The sequence below is a fragment of the Takifugu flavidus genome, chromosome 1 (genome assembly GCF_003711565.1).
Source record: "Takifugu flavidus isolate HTHZ2018 chromosome 1, ASM371156v2, whole genome shotgun sequence".
NCBI classification, from domain to species: Eukaryota; Metazoa; Chordata; class Actinopteri; order Tetraodontiformes; family Tetraodontidae; genus Takifugu; species Takifugu flavidus.
This window is the reverse complement of record NC_079520.1, coordinates 4,730,731-4,750,427: the sequence shown is the minus strand read 5'-3', so window position 1 is coordinate 4,750,427 and position 19,697 is coordinate 4,730,731. Positions and strand designations below refer to the sequence as shown.

Below are 19,697 nucleotides of genomic sequence, written 5' to 3'. Positions count from 1 at the left end.
CTGCCTGTTCGTTCTTCTCCTGCTGCTGGGTTGCTCGAGGCTCCATTCGCGGCTGCAGCACAGGGGTGACATCCGTCTCCAATCAAAGACGCCGGTCGGAGCGCCGACGGCGGCGACCAATTTGTTTGACAAATGACCTGTCATTTAAAGCCATTAATCTCTCCCGTGATGCACCGTCAAAAGGGACTCTGCATTATCCCCCCACCTCTACTGCAAGTGGAAATATGTGCTTTGTTTCACCACCTGCTGGTTAACTTGTAAATGGGTTTGGGCAGGTCAGGATCGGTGATTAATGCGGTTTAATCGTCTGGTTCCCCGGCTCGGCTGTCAGCGGTCTCTCTCACTCACACAGTGGACACCCACAGGTCAGAATAGCCTGGGGGGAGTGTACAATTGGACCAGGCTGTCTCCAAAACCTGCCCTAATGATGGCCGTGGCCGTCACGTGATCCGTCACTCAAAGCTTGCGACGTCAGTTTCCAGGTTAGCAACGAGCTGTCTCTACCACTAGGTTACATCTCCCAATGAGACCTCCTCAGCAGAGCTAATTACACGTGCGTTATCCATGTCGAACCCTGCTGTGTCCTCCAAGTGACAGACAGCAGAATGACTGAGGATGAGGGTGAACTGACCTTCATCCACCATTGTCATCTCCTACAAAACAAGCATTATGAGAATGGTAATGAGTGAGGAACGGATAGTCACTGACGGAAATAACCAAATTAGTGACAAGTAGTTACAATGTTTACAACTGAAGCGAAACACCCACATGTCCAAATAAGCACCACACGGCAGCTGCATTTATATTCTCTTTAATATATCTTTAAAAAAATGGATATACAATCCGAGAAAGAAAGAGTTGAGGCTTTTCAGTTGTCCTCCCATATATTGATTATCCCAAAATAGAGACGTGCCCCAATTACATTCCGGGGAAGAAATAATCATGGCTGACTGCCAAATGAAAGGAGAGATGACATAAAAGAAGCTGGAGTGAGACAGTAAAATTCAGATTGGGCTGCTGTACATCCTGGAAGCAAAGAAAGATGGCACAAGGTGGCCTCGGCTGAGCCACTCTTAGCCTTCCAGGCTCCATCCAGAACACTTTTTTCTCCACGGCTTTGACTTGACAGTAGCTGGTGCCTTTGTGTTCACTTTCACTGAGTATTCAATAATTTCATCTGCGCGCAAACACACAATCACACACACACACACACACAATCACACAAAGGAGAGAACCAGAGCATGCTAACAAGTCAGACTTCTCCAACAGCTCACACACAAACACAGCGAGCAGAAAGTTTGACACACTTGCACCTCCACTGTCAAATGTACATTTCTGACATCCTTTAATGCACCACTGGCTGAACACGCTGACTTTGCCTCATGCAGGCGTGTGAAGACGAAGCTGAATGGAGGCGAACAGGCTCTCTGTTCAGGGACATTAACTCAGAGCAGAGGCATAAAGCCAGGCAGAGCCATGGTGACGAACAGGCGGAACGTCCGCAAAGGGTGAGCGACAGTCTCGAACACACACAAAGGCAAAATGAAGACTTTGGATTATGGATTGAATCTGTGTGTTGCTGCTTCATGAGTCTGAGGTGAACTGAGTGGCTCAAAACCGCCAGATGTCTCACAGTGCATCCCTCTAATCAATAAAATTTGATTAAAAACAAAGGAAAAACTAAAAGACTAATAGCAAAGGTAACGAGCAGGATGTGTCCCGATCATGGAGGGGAGTCAACATAGCACTTGCATGTTCCAGGGCATTGGTCTTGTGACTTTAGCATTAGCATTAGGTAGCCTCCAACGGTCACGCGTGTGTGCCGCTGTCACTAACTGATAATTGGTAACAGGCAACATTTACAATCCAAATATACTGAATACATAATGCGAATGTAACACTGTTGGTACAGATGCACTCGAACTGACAACCAGGAAAAAGGAGAGAGGGAAATTACTCTGGAAAAAAATTACTCTAGAGAGTAGAATTGAGGCTTTGAAAGCTCTAACTTTCGAATTTATTGTTTGTTTTCAGTGTCCATGCCAGCTAAAGAGAGCGGGAAACCACAGCAGCTAAGCATTATTCAAGAGCAAGCAGACAACACTCCCGTGTCAGGCAGGTGGGTCTAATAGTGCGGCCCCGCCAAGAGGCAGCTGGTAATTAAAGCACGGGTGTCTCCTTTTGTTGCTATGGCACATCTGTTGGCAGCGTGTTTGAGGGGACGCACGGGCATCATCATCATTCTGGAGTTGTTTTTGTGCATCTGCCGTGAGTCCGGATCGAACTACCTGATGTTATTTCATGTTCAGCTGCGTTCTGACTGCTGATTTATTGGTGAGCAGGTCGTGCACAGAGACAATTGGCTGGGAAGAGCTGCGGACTGGTCACAGACGCCTTTAGGTTTATCACATAATTGGTTACTTGCAATGAATAAATACAGGATGGGTTTAAAAAGTTGTAATTGCAGCTTTCTTCCTCAAAGGTGCATATACCAGCAATATGAAGAAATCAAAACTTTTGTCACACTACACGAACGGCACCTTTAACTTTAACATCTTGAGCTGCCTGTTGTCCAGTAAAACAGCTTCACTTTTTACACATATTAAGTTAAATGTTTATTGCAACTGCTGTCAATTCTGATTGGACTCTTCCAATTCTCTAACGGAAAAATGTTGTGTGTCTGGGTGTGTGTAACAGGGACACAGATGAGCGGAGGATGATGACGAGGTGACAAATTTGGCTGTTTTGAACATTCTGACTGAAGACACAGAGGTGTTGTGTTATTGGTATACATGTGTGTGTGCGTGCTCATGCAAGGAGAGCGTCAACAGAACGGGGTGATGCGGTCATTCACATGCTGTCTCGTGGTGTTGGGGGGGGGCTTATGTGTGTTTGTGAACTCATGCATTTTCTCTTTAGCGACACAAACTTGACAGGCACTGGACCAGAGAACTGACAGACACAAATATTCTCTCTCCATTAGTCAAGTTTGAGAACAGCAGACTTTCGCGTCGCTTGGTTAGAATCATTATCATTATTATCAGAATCGTTATGATGAGCGTCAGTCACACCCCAACTCCCGCGACGCCCGTCCACACCGGGTTCAGCGAGACGGGGTCTTGTCGCCAGAATCAAAGCAAATCAATCGTTGTCATGATCAAAGCGTGATGTTTTCTGTGCGCGAGCCCTTCTTAAATGATTTCTATTTTGTCCGTTCCCGCAACGTATAGTTTATTACAGCTGGGAGAGCAGGAGGGCGCGAGTGGAGCTGTGGTCTCGGGCAGAAGGTACGAGTCAGACTGTCAGCTGGCCGTGATGAGCAGAGGCAGACAGAGCAGTCGGGTCGGGGCAGGCTAACGCAGGGAGCCACTGCTGCTATCATCTGGCGTAGCTCTTGATGTAATCTTGAACTTTACTCCGAAAATCCTCCTGGAGACGGAGAGAAAGGACGGGAGAGATTATGAGAATCAAACAGGAACGGCGGTGAGAAAACAGGGCGCAAAGCAATAGGACAACATTTTAGAAGAGGTTTCCATGGTTACACAGAGGATAAACACAGACAAACATATACAGAATGGTGCTGTATAATGCCTCTATTCTTTTAAATGAATCTATTCATACCAGGAAGGAACATTGCTTTAAACTGCTCTGTGGCTCCACATGAAGCAACAACAATGGTGGAGTAGTAACAGCCACAAAAACACCGATAGGCGATAATTATTCAGGACAAAGAGGAATACAGAACCAGCAGTTTAAGCTTTGACATCCACACAAATGACAAAAAGCCAAGCCGAGATGGCCCTTAATGCAATTTTCATATGCCTACATCAATATGTAACAATTATACTGCTTCCTTCCCTGTTCTTTCAATTGTATTATTTTCAACATTTTCAGGTGCGATTTAGTTTCAACTTTTGTCATTGGCTTTTAAAGTACTTCTGTGTATGAAAGTTGCCACATAAATAAATAAATCATTTTCAAGGTAACAGCAAAGTCAGGAATGTTTAACCTATGCATCATTAATGGCTTCCCACAATTCCTCTTTCTACCATATACATTGAAAAACCGCCCAGGTTATTAAAACAGTCAACCTGAGACTAAATTAAAATGCTGCGAAGCCTCGGGAGCCATTTGATACTCAGTCTGACTCCGCTACCACCTCTCCTGCTTTATATCTCACCTATGACCAGTCATCTGATCCCTCAGTGCAGAGTTTGAGCTCTTAAACGTTGCTGTCCAACATGGAATTTGACACACAGGCGTAGCACATGGACAGCAGGGCTGTGATTTATGCCACAGGTCCCCTCGGTTTGTCACGCACCACTGGGGCTTCTGTGTGCAAGCGAGGGACTGAGGACGTGAGAAAAGAGAGGGGAGAGGACTGATGGGGTGTGTGCGAGTGTGTGTGTGTGTGCAGCCACACGGACTGACAGGAATGCTTAAAATGCTGCCAGCAACTAAATCTTCAGCTGTGATGAGGAGCAGTTTGAGTATCTGTCCCCAGAGGGAAGATGGATGGGGCTTATTATCGCTGAGGGATCCTTCCCCTCACCAGATTTCAATGCTAGCTTACTGGTTTTTGAGTGTAAAGATTATGGGCTTGGGTATATTTAATCTGATGTATTTAATTAAAAAGAATAAATAAAATAAGCAAAGCATTAAATGACAGTCCACCTCCTAAATTGACATTGTGGCATTAATGAGATGATTAATTCCTACACAACCCTTTTTTTCATCCTGATGAATCCACCTTTCTATTAGGAGGATGAAGCATTCATGCTGTTCTTTGTATTTGTTCCCTTTGGTGCAGGAGCCTGTCTAAGACTGTGCTCCTGAGTTAATGTGTTCTGACCAAACTCTGCAGTTGATTTAAAAAAAAAAAAAAAAGGTTTCTGGCTTCTCACCCCTCTCACCCACAGAAGGCAATTAACTCGCCTGTCCACCACATATTAGAACGGGGATTCAAAGAGTGTACGATAGGAAAACAAATGTGAATAGAACCCTGTGGGTGAGGACAGCGGCTGAAAATGGAAACCAGACAACAAGACGGCGTGAAGGGAGTGAAGCAGCTCGAAAGACTTGACAATGGCTGCAGAGGTGAGACCAGACTAAAGTCAGAAATGGTGTGAAAGCAGTGTCAGGCTTTCACAACAACCAAGATGTGGTGTTGCGGTGCTGATAGCCAAATGAAAACAGGCTGCACGCAACCTTATCACGCTATAAGGTGACGCGCAGCATGTTTGCGTTTATATGTCGACCTCTCTAAACGAGGAGATTGGCTTGTTTGTTTCCTCCAAGGTTCGCTACCATTACCCACGCCTGAGCAAACACAGATTGCCACATGCATCATTGTTAGCGTCCGTTATCGTCGCTCTTTTAGCATGCAGCGTGCAGAGTTGAGCAATGCAACCACAGCAGTGAGAGATGGAGCAAACCGCCCTGGAAAGGAGATAGTAGGGCTGTATTAATAATTAATGAAGCTTTTTTTGGAGATCAATAATAGGTGCAGCCCTGGGACGGGCCTTATTGTCACACTGCTGGGAGAGCACAGACTGATGGGGATCGCTGCTGAGGAAATGACGCTAATGAGCCACATCAGCAAACTAGATGTGTCAGGATTGACTGCAGATTAAAAGGTTAAAGCAGACATGTTAATGAAAGAAGCAGCAGAGCTTAGTGAAGGAGAAGGGACAATACAACCGTTCATTCACATGGTTTAAAGTTGTCACTGTGAGCACTCTTCATATATAATAATTAGGACCTGCAGAGATAAAAGCCTGGATTATCTGTTGTATAGAAAGGAGTCTTTCCTACGTTATATATTCCGCAACAGAGAAATTGTTCTGGCTAAAACGTTTGATGAGATTTTAAAAACACGGGACTGTGAGCAGAGTGCTCAGAAAGCTTGAACATCCAGACACAGTCATTCAGGCAAAGACGCAGCTTTGAAACGATCCCTGCCGGCCAACACTCGGAGGAGGCAGCCTGAAACCAGCCTGACACTCGGGGAAGTCAACTGTGATTCACTGCCCAGGAAACAAGTCTTTTACAACTTCAAACACTGGAGACAACAGAGTGAAGTTACCAGCGTGTGACTTCTTACACTCACTTCTCAGACTTTTTGTGGACCGGAGATGCCAGCCTTTATTGAAAAGAACCTAAACTATTTTGTTTCAAGTATCAAATAAATAACATTGTCTTTCTTTAGGTAGGATGAGGTCATCGGGCTTTGGGTTCAAGCTAGTTGAAGTGAATTGAATCTGTACTGAAAGGACAACTCAACCAATGAATTAAGACAACTATCTTTCAGTAGCTGCCAGACTCCATTAATAGATGAATGAATGGTAATCTGCACTGTGTTGATTAGTGCAGTAATTACCAGCATATAAAAGAACTCTGCAAATACATTATGAAAACAAACAAACCCAATACATTCTGAGTGTGTCCTGCTAATTAACAGAGGAAAGAAGGGCAGCACTCTTCAGGCTCCAGAGGACAAACCGTGTCAAGCAGCATGTGGAATAAAAGGAATCAGGTTTCAGAAAGTGTTCATTGCTTTGCTGAGTGAGAAATAAAAATGGAAAATTTCCATTGTCGTAATGAGGTCTGTAAATACAAATGTGAGACTAATGGTTATCACGGGGGTGAGATGTGAGTAATTAAGAGTATCGGTTCATTAACATTGCAGATGTGCTGCAGCAGCTCATTATAGGCAACTATTCTAAACACTCGCACACCCTGGACAGCGTGGTTGCCCATGGGGACATGAGGATTGTCACTTTCAGGCACTCTAACCAGGAAATGTATGCGGTGAGCACCACTTCTCAAGCCCCAAGCCTCATACACACACTACATCTGACGGCTGTGGGCTCTTTTAACATGTGTCGCCTGTGAGCACTTATCAACTCTCTTTAAATCCATTCTTTGCACATAAATAATAAACAGGGCTACAGAAATTATGCAGCCCAATCACACAAGTGTAGGATGTCATGTTTGTGTTCTACCAACCAAAATAACAAATGTGGCGACCAGTGATCCAACCCTGTGTTTTCTGAGCTCAGACCTCAGAAATAAAACATGTATAAACTGATATTTGCACTAAAAACTTTTTTGATTCTAAAAGTGAATATTTAAACTGGAAATACCTGCTTTTCAACCCATCTGTGTATAAAATGTGGTCACATTATCGTGCACTGCTGAACACACACTAATGCACAATGTGAAAGCATGTGTTGAAGGCCAAAGGTCATAGATTGTACTTTAAAATGCTCTCAGTCCACCTTCACTCAGGCAGAAGTAATGACAGTTTCCCTGGTCTCCAGACTCCCTGCAGAGCTTCAGCTGGCAACGAAGTGCAGCAATTAATGCAAAACACAAGGCAGCAAACATCAGCGCACTGATGGATACACCTGAACGAAGAATCGGCGAGAAGCACAAGACATAGAGAGACAAGACGGGAGAGGAGGTACGTTCCCATCTTTCTGTTAAGTTAATAAGCCAGGGCAGATATTTAACAGCTCCATATCAGATCTTCCATTCCATTCCATACACACTCGTTCCATACAGAGATACATGGTCTTGCTTTAAAACACTGCTGTCTGATCTTTCCAGCCCACTCTGTCAGATTGGAGCACTTTCAGCATCACGTAATTCCACCCACAAAATCCCAGTAACTGTTCTTCGACATCACCGACTGTTTATGTATGATTATGGGGTCATAATGATATACAGTATGTAAGGCTGGTAAATAGGTACCTCTCTAAAAACAAGATCATTTAAGAAGGTTTAGTTTGGGGATTTTCGCCTCACCTTATCTCGCAAATGATGTTCTGCTGCATCGATGTTTAACGGGTCATCAAAGTTCAACAGGTCCTGGAAAACAGACACATAAGGCATAAAAAGAACTAAAAAAGTCCCCAAAAACACATGAAAGGACCATCTCTGATGTCTTGTCAAAGAGAACTTCTCAGGGTTCAATACTTTCTGGCCCAGTTAAGAAGGATATTGCCCACTTCAGCACTATTTGCTGTCTGCAGTGTCACTCTAGATTCTGCAACCGCGACAAACAAGCTGCCTAATTATGCCTTTGCCCCAGAGATGCTGGATAACGCATGTGAGACAAGAAGCAGAGTGTTGGAGAGATAAAAAGAAACTCTTCTTGCCCGAGAGGTTGTTCCTTGATTAAGTGGTAAGATTTGGGGCACGGCCAAGCATCAACACATATTACCATCACCATTACCATCACAGACATGGCGCAGTCTTCAGGGTAAGTGTAAACCCTAATACAACTCCATTGATGATTTATGCAAGCTTGCAATTAGCAAAGTTTGCAGCTAAACTACCTAATCTACTAAATTAGTTCTTTCTTTGGGGCAGAAATTGTGCAACGCTGGAGAAAGAACCGATCTAAGCAACGAAGCAAAAAGCATCCACATTATTAAAGTTAAACCAAGCAAAAACTTACAGTGAACAAGGAGTTCAAACCCCACACGACATCCTGTGAAAACAAGAAAGAAAAAAAATTGGAACATCCATTTCAGACATGGCAACTCTTGTTTCCTTCAGTGGGGGGGCACCCTGGCTGAGGTGCGCCCAGCTTCTACACAAAGAGGGAGACATTTGTGTACTTTCTCCAGCTGTGCCCATATTCTGCTGTTAAAAACATGCAAACAGGGGAAATTAGTGTGATTCTGTGTAGATTCTCCGGTTATCTTGGTCACCAGCGGTGAGTTTGAGTATGAGTTCTCTTCCATATCACTGATCTGCAGTAAGCTGCAGAGCCTATGGATGAAAACCCACCACATCGCCCTGAGGAAGTATACACAGTGTATAATCTCCCTCACAGCCCATTTGTGGAAATAAAAGAAGTAAAACAGTTTCCACAAGGTATTTGCGTATGTGCGGGGGCTGAAGTGGAGAGTGGCGACGCATGAAGAGGAACATCCACACCCACTCCAAAACTAACACAAACCTTTCTGACTCAACTTACTTTTGCCTCACTTTTTTTGGGTGAAATCGCATAAATTCGCTCACATTTCCATTTCCAGTAAATGCCAGAGTGCGTCTCGACGCGGATGCAATCTGACAACTGTCGAGCCCAGGTGGAAAAAAACAAGAAAACACAAACCTACGTGCCTTTGGGCATGTCCCAGAACATTCCTTTTGGACATGTTCACATGCAACAGCATCACCAAGAGGCAGAGTTGCTTTGTGACAAGAGAAACGTACCAAGAGTTTAACAGAACTGCACCGTTAGCTTCCGTTTCAAGTCACACAAGCACATAGTGAGATAGAGAGTGTGTCTTAACTCAGAGTACGGCTACAAACACAAACACACAGCAAAGATAAACAGCAAAGCTGCTCTCCATGCTAAGAAGTGAGACCAAGGAAGGAATGTTTAAAGAGAGCCAGAGTAGTAACCTAAGCCTGGAGTACTCCCACAAACATCGTAAAAAAAAAAAAAAGAAGAAACAGGTACATGATTTGAATTTGATTTCTTTGCGTAGAGCTTAGAAGCTCTACTTTAGAGCTTTTAACTGGGGACTGGGGACAGCCTGGCAGACGAGGACATCACTTTGTAATTAAAAGCAAATGCTTGCATTGAGAGTGTTGAGCACATTCAATCCTGACAATGTTCAACATTAAGAGCTTTACTATGAAATAAATTCTGATGCCATTTATATTCAGAGATAATATTACAGATGACAAAGCAGTAGATAAACTAGCTGAACGGGGGATGTCAACACACATCTCCACGGAGATGTAGAAAACCACCCTGTTGCTGCTTCAGGCGCGTATACCAACTCCTGCCATCTTGTGACATTTGATATATTCAACATAGATTCATCAATTATGGAAACAGATGCTTTGTTTGTTGCAGATTGAGTTACGCTTCTTCAGCATCAACTCCCGACAGAAGCCGGTGCAGTAAAAAGGCCATTGACATTCATTTATAATCAACTGTACCGTATTTTATTTTTCCATTTCAAATATTTTAAAGCCCCCGCTCCCATGATTTGTGTTTCTGTTAGTGGCACACTTTCTCCTTGATAACACAATTCCAGTCAAGCAGCTCTTCCTTAAGCCTGAGAGCCTTTAAAAATTAAAGCCACTGGCTGCAGGTTTCAGCTGGTTATGAAATTGTCCCAGTTCTGCATTGAAGCCCTCTGGAGATCTGCATGAACGTGACTAACAGTCTAGGGAACTGCAGTGGACAAGAACTACAAATATACAAATGCCTTATAGAAGTCTGCCACAATGGCAGCTTATCAGTGAATCAACCACCAAAGTTCTAAAAACCAGTACAAGACAAAAACAGACAGCCAGTTAACTTCTTCATCATGTTCTTAACAGAGAGGAGAATAAAGCATCAGAAGTCAGAGAACTCTAAAACCTTCTGTGGTGAAGTTTGCCGTCACAGAGCTTTGCAGGAGACTTCCAAGGGTGTTCTGCTTTACACCCTCATTTTGCCAGTGCTGCATTATATAGTCCATTCTTGCAAAAAAAAAAAGTTCATTTCTCCCAGAACATGGTGTTTTTTTAGGCTGCATTTTTAATTAAAGAAATCCAGTTAAGGCTGTTAAACAAATAGTAGCCTACAAAGGCCATTTATCTTTAATGACATACCTTTAATGTTCTGGTGGGGGCCCAACCTGTGCCATCAATAGAATGCTCCCGCAATAAACTGCATCATTAAAGAAGAAAATATGCACATATTAATAAGATTGTATTGAAGAAGCCTTTTTGACAGTTTGTCCTTTGACAAAATTTCCCATTTAAGTATATATTAATCCATGACGGATTATATCAAACTGATCTGAGGAATGTTGTAAAAAAGAAAATAACCTGGGAAAAAAGACAGAAGATCTATAAGTTTTTTATGGAGATAGAAGCTTTACCTTAAACAGATCTCTCCATTTTCTGTGATGTTCGGATGCCATATTCTGGTTAGACATCTTACTTTAGGAGGCTGGACAAGACAAAAGAAAAGACAAGGGTGACTAATTGTGTGTGTTTTTAGATGTGCACGTGCATGAGTGGCTGATCTTCTGTCTATACCATTTCTCAAATAAATGACCTTTTCTCCATGAACTGATTAACCTTTCCTGCTCAAATGTGTATAGTTAAAGACATGATAAAGCTGGCACAGAGAAAGATGTGGTGGACAGATTCTGGCGGTGAGTGTAACACGCAAACAAAAGACAACAATACAAATCGTACATGTATGTGCAGAGAAACACAAAGACACAGAACACAAAGAATCACAAAAACATGGTGGTATTTGATGATAACAGCTGTGTTCTACTAAAGAATAAAAATGGCAGGATGGCATCATCATAACAAGGTCAGGTATGAAAAAATATAATTACTTAAATAAATAAATCAAGAGCAAATATGATAAAAGACAAGACAACAAACTGACAGAACAAACAGATCACTCACCACCATGTTATAGGCTTCAGGGACGTCGATTTCAAAATGGAACTTTCCACTTTGGTAGTAACCCTCATCTGGAATAAGAAAACATATCACAATATTTCAATTAAAAAGTGAATTAAGAGTCACGAAGAATATGAGCAAGATACTGTTACAGTAAAGTCATGCCACTGCTTTCATGCCTTTTGTTCTAGTTCTTTGGCCCACCGCCCTCCATGGCAACACAATCACAATCAGACAATCTAAAGGGAGGTGGAGGAAGGCCATCTACTCAACAATTCAAAGGAAGGTTATTGATGACGCTCCCACTTCTGATTTGAAGCGTAAGTTCTCCCACAGTGCTCACAATGCTGAACAATTCCAGATAAGAGTTTCATGAAAGGAGATGTTTAAACCCCAACTGATTCGATTCACTGCAACAATGGTGGGAGTGCAGTTTTAATTAGACTGCACAAACACTCACCGTATGGGGGGGGGGGTGGGGGGAGGGGGGGAGAGAGAGAGAGAGAGAGAGAGAGAGAGAGAGAGAGAGAGAGAGAGAGAGAGAGAGAGGTGGAAAAAGCAGTATGAGTCAAGACTTGTAAGAATATAAAAAGAGCAGCGACATTCAAAAGGGGGGAATAAGACCATGACCTTGGTATTCTATCAACCATAGCAGATGATATATATGCAGTCAGTAGTATGATATAGAGTGCTTATTCAGATTAGTCAAATGGACTGAGTGAAGGTGTCCATGTTCAGATGGACTTGTTCCTTGGACCACGTGATTGAAAGTCAAGAGCGAAAATTGAGCGGCATTAGCTTAATAATCAACAGGAACCTTCAACTGGCTCAACAGCATTAGAAGTGAGCCATAAAATACAGGATACAGATTTATCATTGTATTCAGATTAGACAGCAATTAGTGATTCCCACCGTATGAAGGAAGAGTGAGGCGGAGCGCAGGGCACGTGTGGAGATATAACTATTTCAATTAACCACTTCTATACGTCTAAATATATGAAAAAAGAATGCAGCATTTTAATTAACAAGCTGTAATATTATTGCAAAGAATATACATAAAAACCATAGGCAAATAATGCCCAGTGAACAAATGACTGTCTGATGACCGATTTCTTCATTGTCTGACCTTTACCAACAGACAGTTACCAACAACTTAAAACATATAGTTCTTTTCTCCAAATCACCATGTATCTCTGTTGTTTGCATAATCTGTTTAATTGTAATAACGAAAATGAAGATTTCCAATAAGACCGCAGCCACTGTTACTAACAAGCTGACAGGGAGGAGGTGTCTCTGGATTTCAGAGAGGAATAATTCGCCCTGGAGTGCCGCCGTTGTTCCCATTCCTCGGAGACACAGGGGTCTGTGGAGACGGGGTCACAGCGAGGAGCTGTTGCATGGGAAAATAAGAACAAGCTAAATTGAGTGAGGAGACGTTCCAACAACTCTGAGTTTGAGAATGATGTTTGATTTTACTGCTTCCTGTGTTCAACCAGCAGTAAAAATATTTCAGCGTAACACAAATAAAGATCAATTTTTGGGTGAGTAAAATCCGGTAAAATTCTAAAACAGCCTTTGAAAATAAAACCAAATGCTTCTTCACCACCAATGTGAATGCTGCGCCACTGAGGGGGAATTATGAGTGTGAGCATTTGCAACACATTGTTTTGGATGATCGAAATCCATTCCATCCATTCCATGAGCACAGAAATTTACTGCTAAACAAATAAAGACAACAGCTTTACTGCCTGAATGTGTAAACATTAAACTCAAACAGCAGAAGCAGGAAAGAAGCACATACATAAACACAAAACTATAAATTCTGCTTGAGGTGGTTTGTCCATATAGGTGACCTTTACCCTGCTGAGGGCCTGTATGGCCACAATTACACGTCCTGGCTTCCAAACAGACAGTGCGACCGATCCTTCTTATCAACGCAGCATTTATGTTCATATGCTTGATGATATGTTGTGAATAATGAGCCCGTTAAGAAAACAAAAACAGAAAAGCAAGTGAGAGAAAGTAAAAAGGGGAAGTGTAGACAGAATGCGGTATTGAATAATTGAGTTCTCTGAGAACTCAATCCCCACCAACTCAGTTCTCTTCCAGAAAGTGACACCAAACATTGGCTCTAATCGCTGATCTTTGCCTTTTCTCTGCACATCCTGCTTACAAAGCAAAGGAAGCAAAGCCAGAGTCAGAGTTCAGTGACCCCAAGGTGAAAACGGTACAGATAAATCACAAAACTAATGCAGTGACTTTCACCACCTCTCACACTGTACCTGTGGGGAAGGGGGGAGAGATAATAGACTCAGGCGAGAAATCTGTTCACACATCTCTGACAAGGATGGACAGGCAGGTCATTTTCTCCACTAAATATAGTGGAGATGAGCAACACAACCTCCCAGAAAACACATCAAGAGAAACCCTATATTTACAACCAAATGGAAATACATTAAAATCTCAATTTGCAATTTTGTACTCCATGCAATTGCAGAGGAGAGTAAATGCATTTGGGTCTTCTACTCATCAAAATAGATATAAATTATAGTTGTAGCTGAGTTTAACATTGGCTTTAGTGAGGTCAACATCACCCAGACTGGAAATGGTGGAAAATGATTATAATTTCCCTCATTCTGGTGATTCATGAACATAAAACTACCCCATCATTTGCTCTCTGAGTCAGACATTAGATCAACATGGTTTCTAGGTGACCATTAAACTTCTAGTTTAGAGTTTGTGTCTAACTTCAAGCGATCGGTATAACATTCAACAGGTAACAGATTCACTCTGAGCAGTGCTGCTGAGAAAGCCAAATATATATTTTCTAACATTTGAAACAAGATCTCATCTTATCTACTTATAAACAAAAACCATTTGAAAAACCATACAGAATTTGTCATTTTTGTTGGGGATTTGCTTTTTGAAAAAAAAATCTCTGTATCCTCATAAATTCTGGACTTAATTTTTTTAGTTGTGATTTATTGAAGAAAAAAGGAAGCAAACAGATGACTTTCACTCACCAGGAGACACTGCCAGCTGAAAATGATGCAGCTTGTCCTCATCTGGGAAACTGGCTTTGCATGTACCTAAATATGAAGAAGTATAAAATAGTTACCAATTATAATTGATACATCGAATAGGAATCCTATCTAGAAAATCCCATATACATCAATAACAGCTAAATAAATATACTAGCATTAAAGGAAAAGTATGGTTGTATGATTTATAACATGTGGAGCCACGTCTCCACCTAGTGGACAAATATCGAACTGCAGGCAACGCCACCTAAATCCTAAAAAATCTTTCTTAAAACAAGCTGGATAAATGAATGAACATTAACAGCACATCATTGCTCTACTCCACGGGTAAGACTAAAACATATGTGTGGCATTACTTAAAATGCATTAAAATAAAAGAGATGCCTTTAACATGTATACTGAATTTGTCTGCACGTCTGATTTGACACCAAGATGGACCATGATTGATTTATGCTAGAAAAGCATTCCTGCATTAATTAATTAAGTAGCTGAATAAAAAAAAATACTTTAAAACACTTGGGCCATGAACATCAGAACAAATATGATCATACATGCGATTCTCTTATGAGACCTAGGCTGAATTCTCTCTATAAACAGATCTCCTGTCTGCCCTCTTTAACAGATATCAATGGTGACGTACATCAAGTCCAGACTCAAGGCACAAAGCCAGGTTTCCACGCTGCATAACATCCACAGTTCCTTAGTTCTGTTGCTAATAAAAGGACTATTGGACCCCAACAGCTGGTTAAACCCCTCTTATTTCTGGGGAAACCCCTCTTCTTCAATCTGTCAACTGATCATTTTCATCAATTTGATGTAGATGTAAGAGATCAACAGATACAGATAAACTTGGCATGTGCAAAGAGAATGCCTTTTACGAAGAGTTGGAACTTTTCCCACTGTGATTATTAATTTTGTAATTTGCCACATGTGCACCCTCCCCGTGACTCTGTAAGGGATTAAGCTGTCAAGAAAAGAAAAATAAAAGATCTTGCAATATTCTGCAACATTTATTTCCCTAAATTTTCAACTTGGCTCTCTCTTAAATCCAGCTGTGCTGCATTGCGAACAGTCTAACATGAATACAATGATGAATTTACTTACTAGGAAGATTGGCTTCAAGTTCTGCAACTTCTGTGGAGACAAAATAAAAAAGTAAGACTGGTAAAAATAAAGGGAAGGAAGTAACCATAGGTTTTATTCTTTTGACTTGTCATCTTCTCTTCATGCTCGGTGCATTTCATCTTTTAATAAGATATTCTTTATTCCCCCTACACAAACATCACATTACAGAACCAAAGCTGTCAGCAGTGCCTCATTCACACTGAAATATTTTACTCAGCCAATATTGTCGGAAAATAAAATATAGAGGGGTTGGATTTGGAAAGCAGACAAAGAGAAGCATATCATACTGTGCCAAGACCAAGAAAGTAAAACCAAATAAAACAAAGCCGAGAGCAGGTGTTTTGTTGCTGGCGTATCGAAAAATTGGACTATTGTTCAATAGGCCTGGAGGCAGCCAAAAAAAAAAAAGATATAGATTCAAATTTATGTTTCCCCCAGGGCTGGAATCTATTTGCAGTGATGAGTTGGGGGGGCAGGCACACATGGAGCTGATGGAAGCTGCTCAAACATGCCTTAAGTGGTTAGCTTGAGCTAACAATACTGAGAGCATGAGTGAATAACTATGCACAAGTTGAGCTTCTGGCTACCTTAAAATAGAGCCAGGTTCTATGATTCACACATGCAAGAGGCCTTTCAGAAGCAAACAGATCTCCACGCTAAAGAAAACTAGATAAACTTTACAAAAATACCGTACGGCATCATTTTAACAACTGCAATTGAGATTTTTCAAGGTAAAAAGATAAATAAACACTTATTTGACATGTTTCTATGTGTAAACTTTATTTGGTATCTCCAAAATGATTTTGCCCATGATGACTGCAGTACCTTTGGTAAGGAGGCGGTCTCTGATCGAGATCCTGTGGGTAGACTCAGGGGCTCCGGGGGCACGACCCGTCTTTCCAGCATCATCTCTCTTCAGTTTACTGGCCAGTGTTAACATGGCTGCCCAGCTAAATTCTGCCCGTCACACCCCACAATGTACTGCCCTTCTGCTAACACGCCTGGGAATGAACCAAGGTGGCATCATAAAGGAGAAGGAAGCAAAAAAATTAGTTAGGAATATCAAAGAAAACAAACACGTCTTCCTCTTTAACGTCGATAGATTAATGAGCAGACAAAACGAATAATAAAATCCCTTCAAAGTCTATATTAACCAATGCAACTCTGTGCGGCTGAGTAGATGAAGAAAGTGTTAGTACATGCAATGGAATTATAGAGAAAGTGCTTTAAATGCAATTATCTGCAGCTGTAAATGAAATATATTAGTATCTGTAGTAGGAATGTGTAGGTGAGAAAGACACTGAGGTCCTCCCTTGCTATTCAGCTTAAATAGTTATGGTATTTATGTTTATGTATTTATGTTCCAGTGGTTGTCAGTGACTACACCTATGGTAATCATCTTCAGAGGTTTCGGGATATTACCCTGCTCTGTGTAGATTTAAGGTACACAGAACAGCCGTAATATAAAACAGAATAATAATTGTAACACAGAATTAGCCAGAACTTTAAAACCTTCATTTAAATATGTCAAAAAAAAGCACACGAAAAATCCAGAGTCCAAAAAAACAAATCATCTCATGAAGTGTGTTATGACACTGATAAAAAATATTAGACAGACTTGGGACAGCAGGAGGAAGACAAAAAGTATAATCAGGTAAATGTTTCTGTTAAGTGTGCCACGCTCTGGCCAAATCTTCTATTAATGGTACTGCAGCAGGAAGCTATTGTCAAAATTATGACAGTGTTAAATTAACCTCTATGGTAGCAAACTCCCTCACTTTCAGTATATTTTGGGTGGCCCTTAAATTTGCTAAATGTGCTTTTTGAAAGAACAAGCTGTGAAGGGTAATTTGGTGCTGTTATAGAAAATAGACAAAATGATAACTGGATTAACCCCTGGAAAAACTGGATGAAATGTCTACAGAACCAAGTCGATCCCACCTGTCCCATCAGAGCCCAGAACCCCAGGCTGATAAAAAACATCTTTAACCTCCCCTCAAAAATGGATGAATTAGACAGATAGACCTCGATAGAAACATTATTTTAACCTTCTTTCACAATAACTGCTGCTGGTGATTTTGAAAGTAACATCATTCCTATTAAAATGCAGCTATTTATTTGTAAAGGCCTCAAATGAACATGGCAGCAGTAAAAAATTGCCTTGTTTAAATACTCACAAAACACTTATCAACTTAAATAAAACATAACAATTCTTAACTCTATGTGTTTGTAATAATTAAATTAGATATAGGAATACAGGAATTTAATGAGAAAATAGATATATTTTTGTGCATATTGTACAATGTGGTCTTAACATTCCATATACTCCCTGTGCTTTATGTGTGAGTAAAAATGGCCCGTCCTCGCTAAACCTCTAATATAAAGCAGTTGAATGTCACTGAGGGTGCCGTTTGCACTCTGCAAAGCTGTTTTAGGGAGCAGCAGTGGTGGAGAGGAGACTGAGAGGATCAGGTATCACTGAACCCCCGAGTTTGACCTAATACACACCTGCCTCAGCTGTCAGTCAAAGCACCCTGGCGTTGCTCACTGACAGCCTACCTGGACGTTAGTCCTGTAGCTGTAGGGGCAGAAACAAGGCAATGAGCAAAAAATGGCGAAACATATCCATCAACCTGGGTGGAAAATAAACACATGCTAAATGTTGAAAAGAGAACTTCCTTTTACACACTTCCGTATAAGAAGCATATGGCGAAGGATAATCTGTTCGGTAAAGCCTCGGAACACTGGCTGTCTTAAGTTTTCTAACTCCAATAATTGTGTCAATCAAGTTAAACCACACTGTTAAAAAAGAAAACATACGAATACAACAAACTTTAGGCTGACACTTTTGTTGTCACTTAAATGAAGTCCCCGTGACCATTTAAGACTTATCTGAACTTGAGGCAATAACAAGTTGCTATCAGTGCTCTAAGCTATTAAAGCTAGCTAATTCGAATTTTAATACCAGAATGTCATCAAGCTATTGCTAGGTTATTAAGGAAGCATCGTTAAAGAATGAGGAGCCTTTACAAAACATGTCTTTCTGATTAATTCTGTTAGCCTCTTTGCGCACTGAGTGTTGATTTTTTTCCTACCTGCTGTCTCAGAGCTAGCGTTCCGTGCTACAACATAATCAGCTGTTCTCTCTTCTTAAATGCAACGAAACCCTCCGACTCCACACCGAGATCACAGAAGGCCAATCCAACTGTAAAATACTCCAGCAATTATTGGTGTGTAGCTCAGGCAGGCAACAGGCCGATCAAAGCAGAAATATATCAGCTGTTAGAACTTCGTTCCGGTGTTCTGAGTAACGGAAGTACCGTTCGTTATTGTTATTCGTGTGGATATACCGGAAGAAAATTGTTCGGTTCCGCATGGCATTAAAATACGGGGTTATCTAAATATTTCTTATATATGTAAACATAGTCATATATAAAACATTTAAAAACTGATTTCATTTTACATTGTCTACTTGGTGTAACCACATACAAATTCATGGACAGACAGAAGCGATAAAAGCCCTTCCAGAGACCGGATGTGAACTGGTGTGATTCCTGTCAGCGCCATGACGCGCACAGCCAGAATGTTCATCTCTGCGCTGCACTGCAGTACCATGAAGCATTGTTTAAAATTACCCTGAAATGTTTGTAATTACATTTATATTATCGAAATCCAATACTCTAATTTGTGAGCCTATAGAGGATTCTTTTTTATTTTGCTATTAACTAGTTTTTAACGATAATTCATCCAACAGAATTTCTTCTCCATTTTTGTATTAACTTATTTGCCGACAGAAAAAGGAAAATATGTTTGAAAGTTAAAATTGCTATTCTTTTAAAAGCACAACCTTCAAGCTTTCAAGATCTCTTGATAAATCTGCCAATAATTATGGGGAGAAAAGGAGATGAATTTAGCAAGAATTTAGATAATTTATTGCTTACATCTTAAAGTATACAGACACAGAGAGACAGAAGCAACTACCACTGTCGCACAGCTAGTCCTGCTTAAAAACAAGAAACTATGAAAAATTTAAAGTGGGTTCTGTCCTGCTCTCCTGCATTCTACCTGTATCAGTGAATGGGAAAATCCACC

The 19,697-nt window shown here is 41.2% G+C and overlaps 1 protein-coding gene and 1 long non-coding RNA gene across 2 annotated transcripts; one reads left to right on the top strand and one right to left on the bottom strand.

Annotated features, from left to right (window-relative positions):
* Positions 1-795: 795 nt before the first annotated feature.
* On the bottom strand, positions 796-18,949 carry ube2f (ubiquitin-conjugating enzyme E2F (putative)). The gene is made up of 11 exons (XM_057053536.1): positions 18,701-18,949; positions 18,114-18,183; positions 16,431-16,606; positions 15,585-15,614; positions 14,463-14,528; positions 11,443-11,510; positions 10,899-10,969; positions 10,627-10,684; positions 8,465-8,497; positions 7,810-7,872; positions 796-3,429 (listed from the first exon to the last, which is right to left on the bottom strand). The coding sequence occupies exons 3-11, from the start codon at positions 16,543-16,545 to the stop codon at positions 3,379-3,381; spliced, it is 555 nt and encodes a 184-aa protein (XP_056909516.1). The 5' UTR covers positions 16,546-16,606; positions 18,114-18,183; positions 18,701-18,949; the 3' UTR covers positions 796-3,378.
* Positions 8,696-15,655, top strand: LOC130537097 (uncharacterized). The gene is made up of 2 exons (XR_008953552.1): positions 8,696-11,759; positions 15,103-15,655. It is a non-coding gene; the product is annotated as an uncharacterized LOC130537097 (long non-coding RNA).
* Positions 18,950-19,697: the final 748 nt, after the last annotated feature.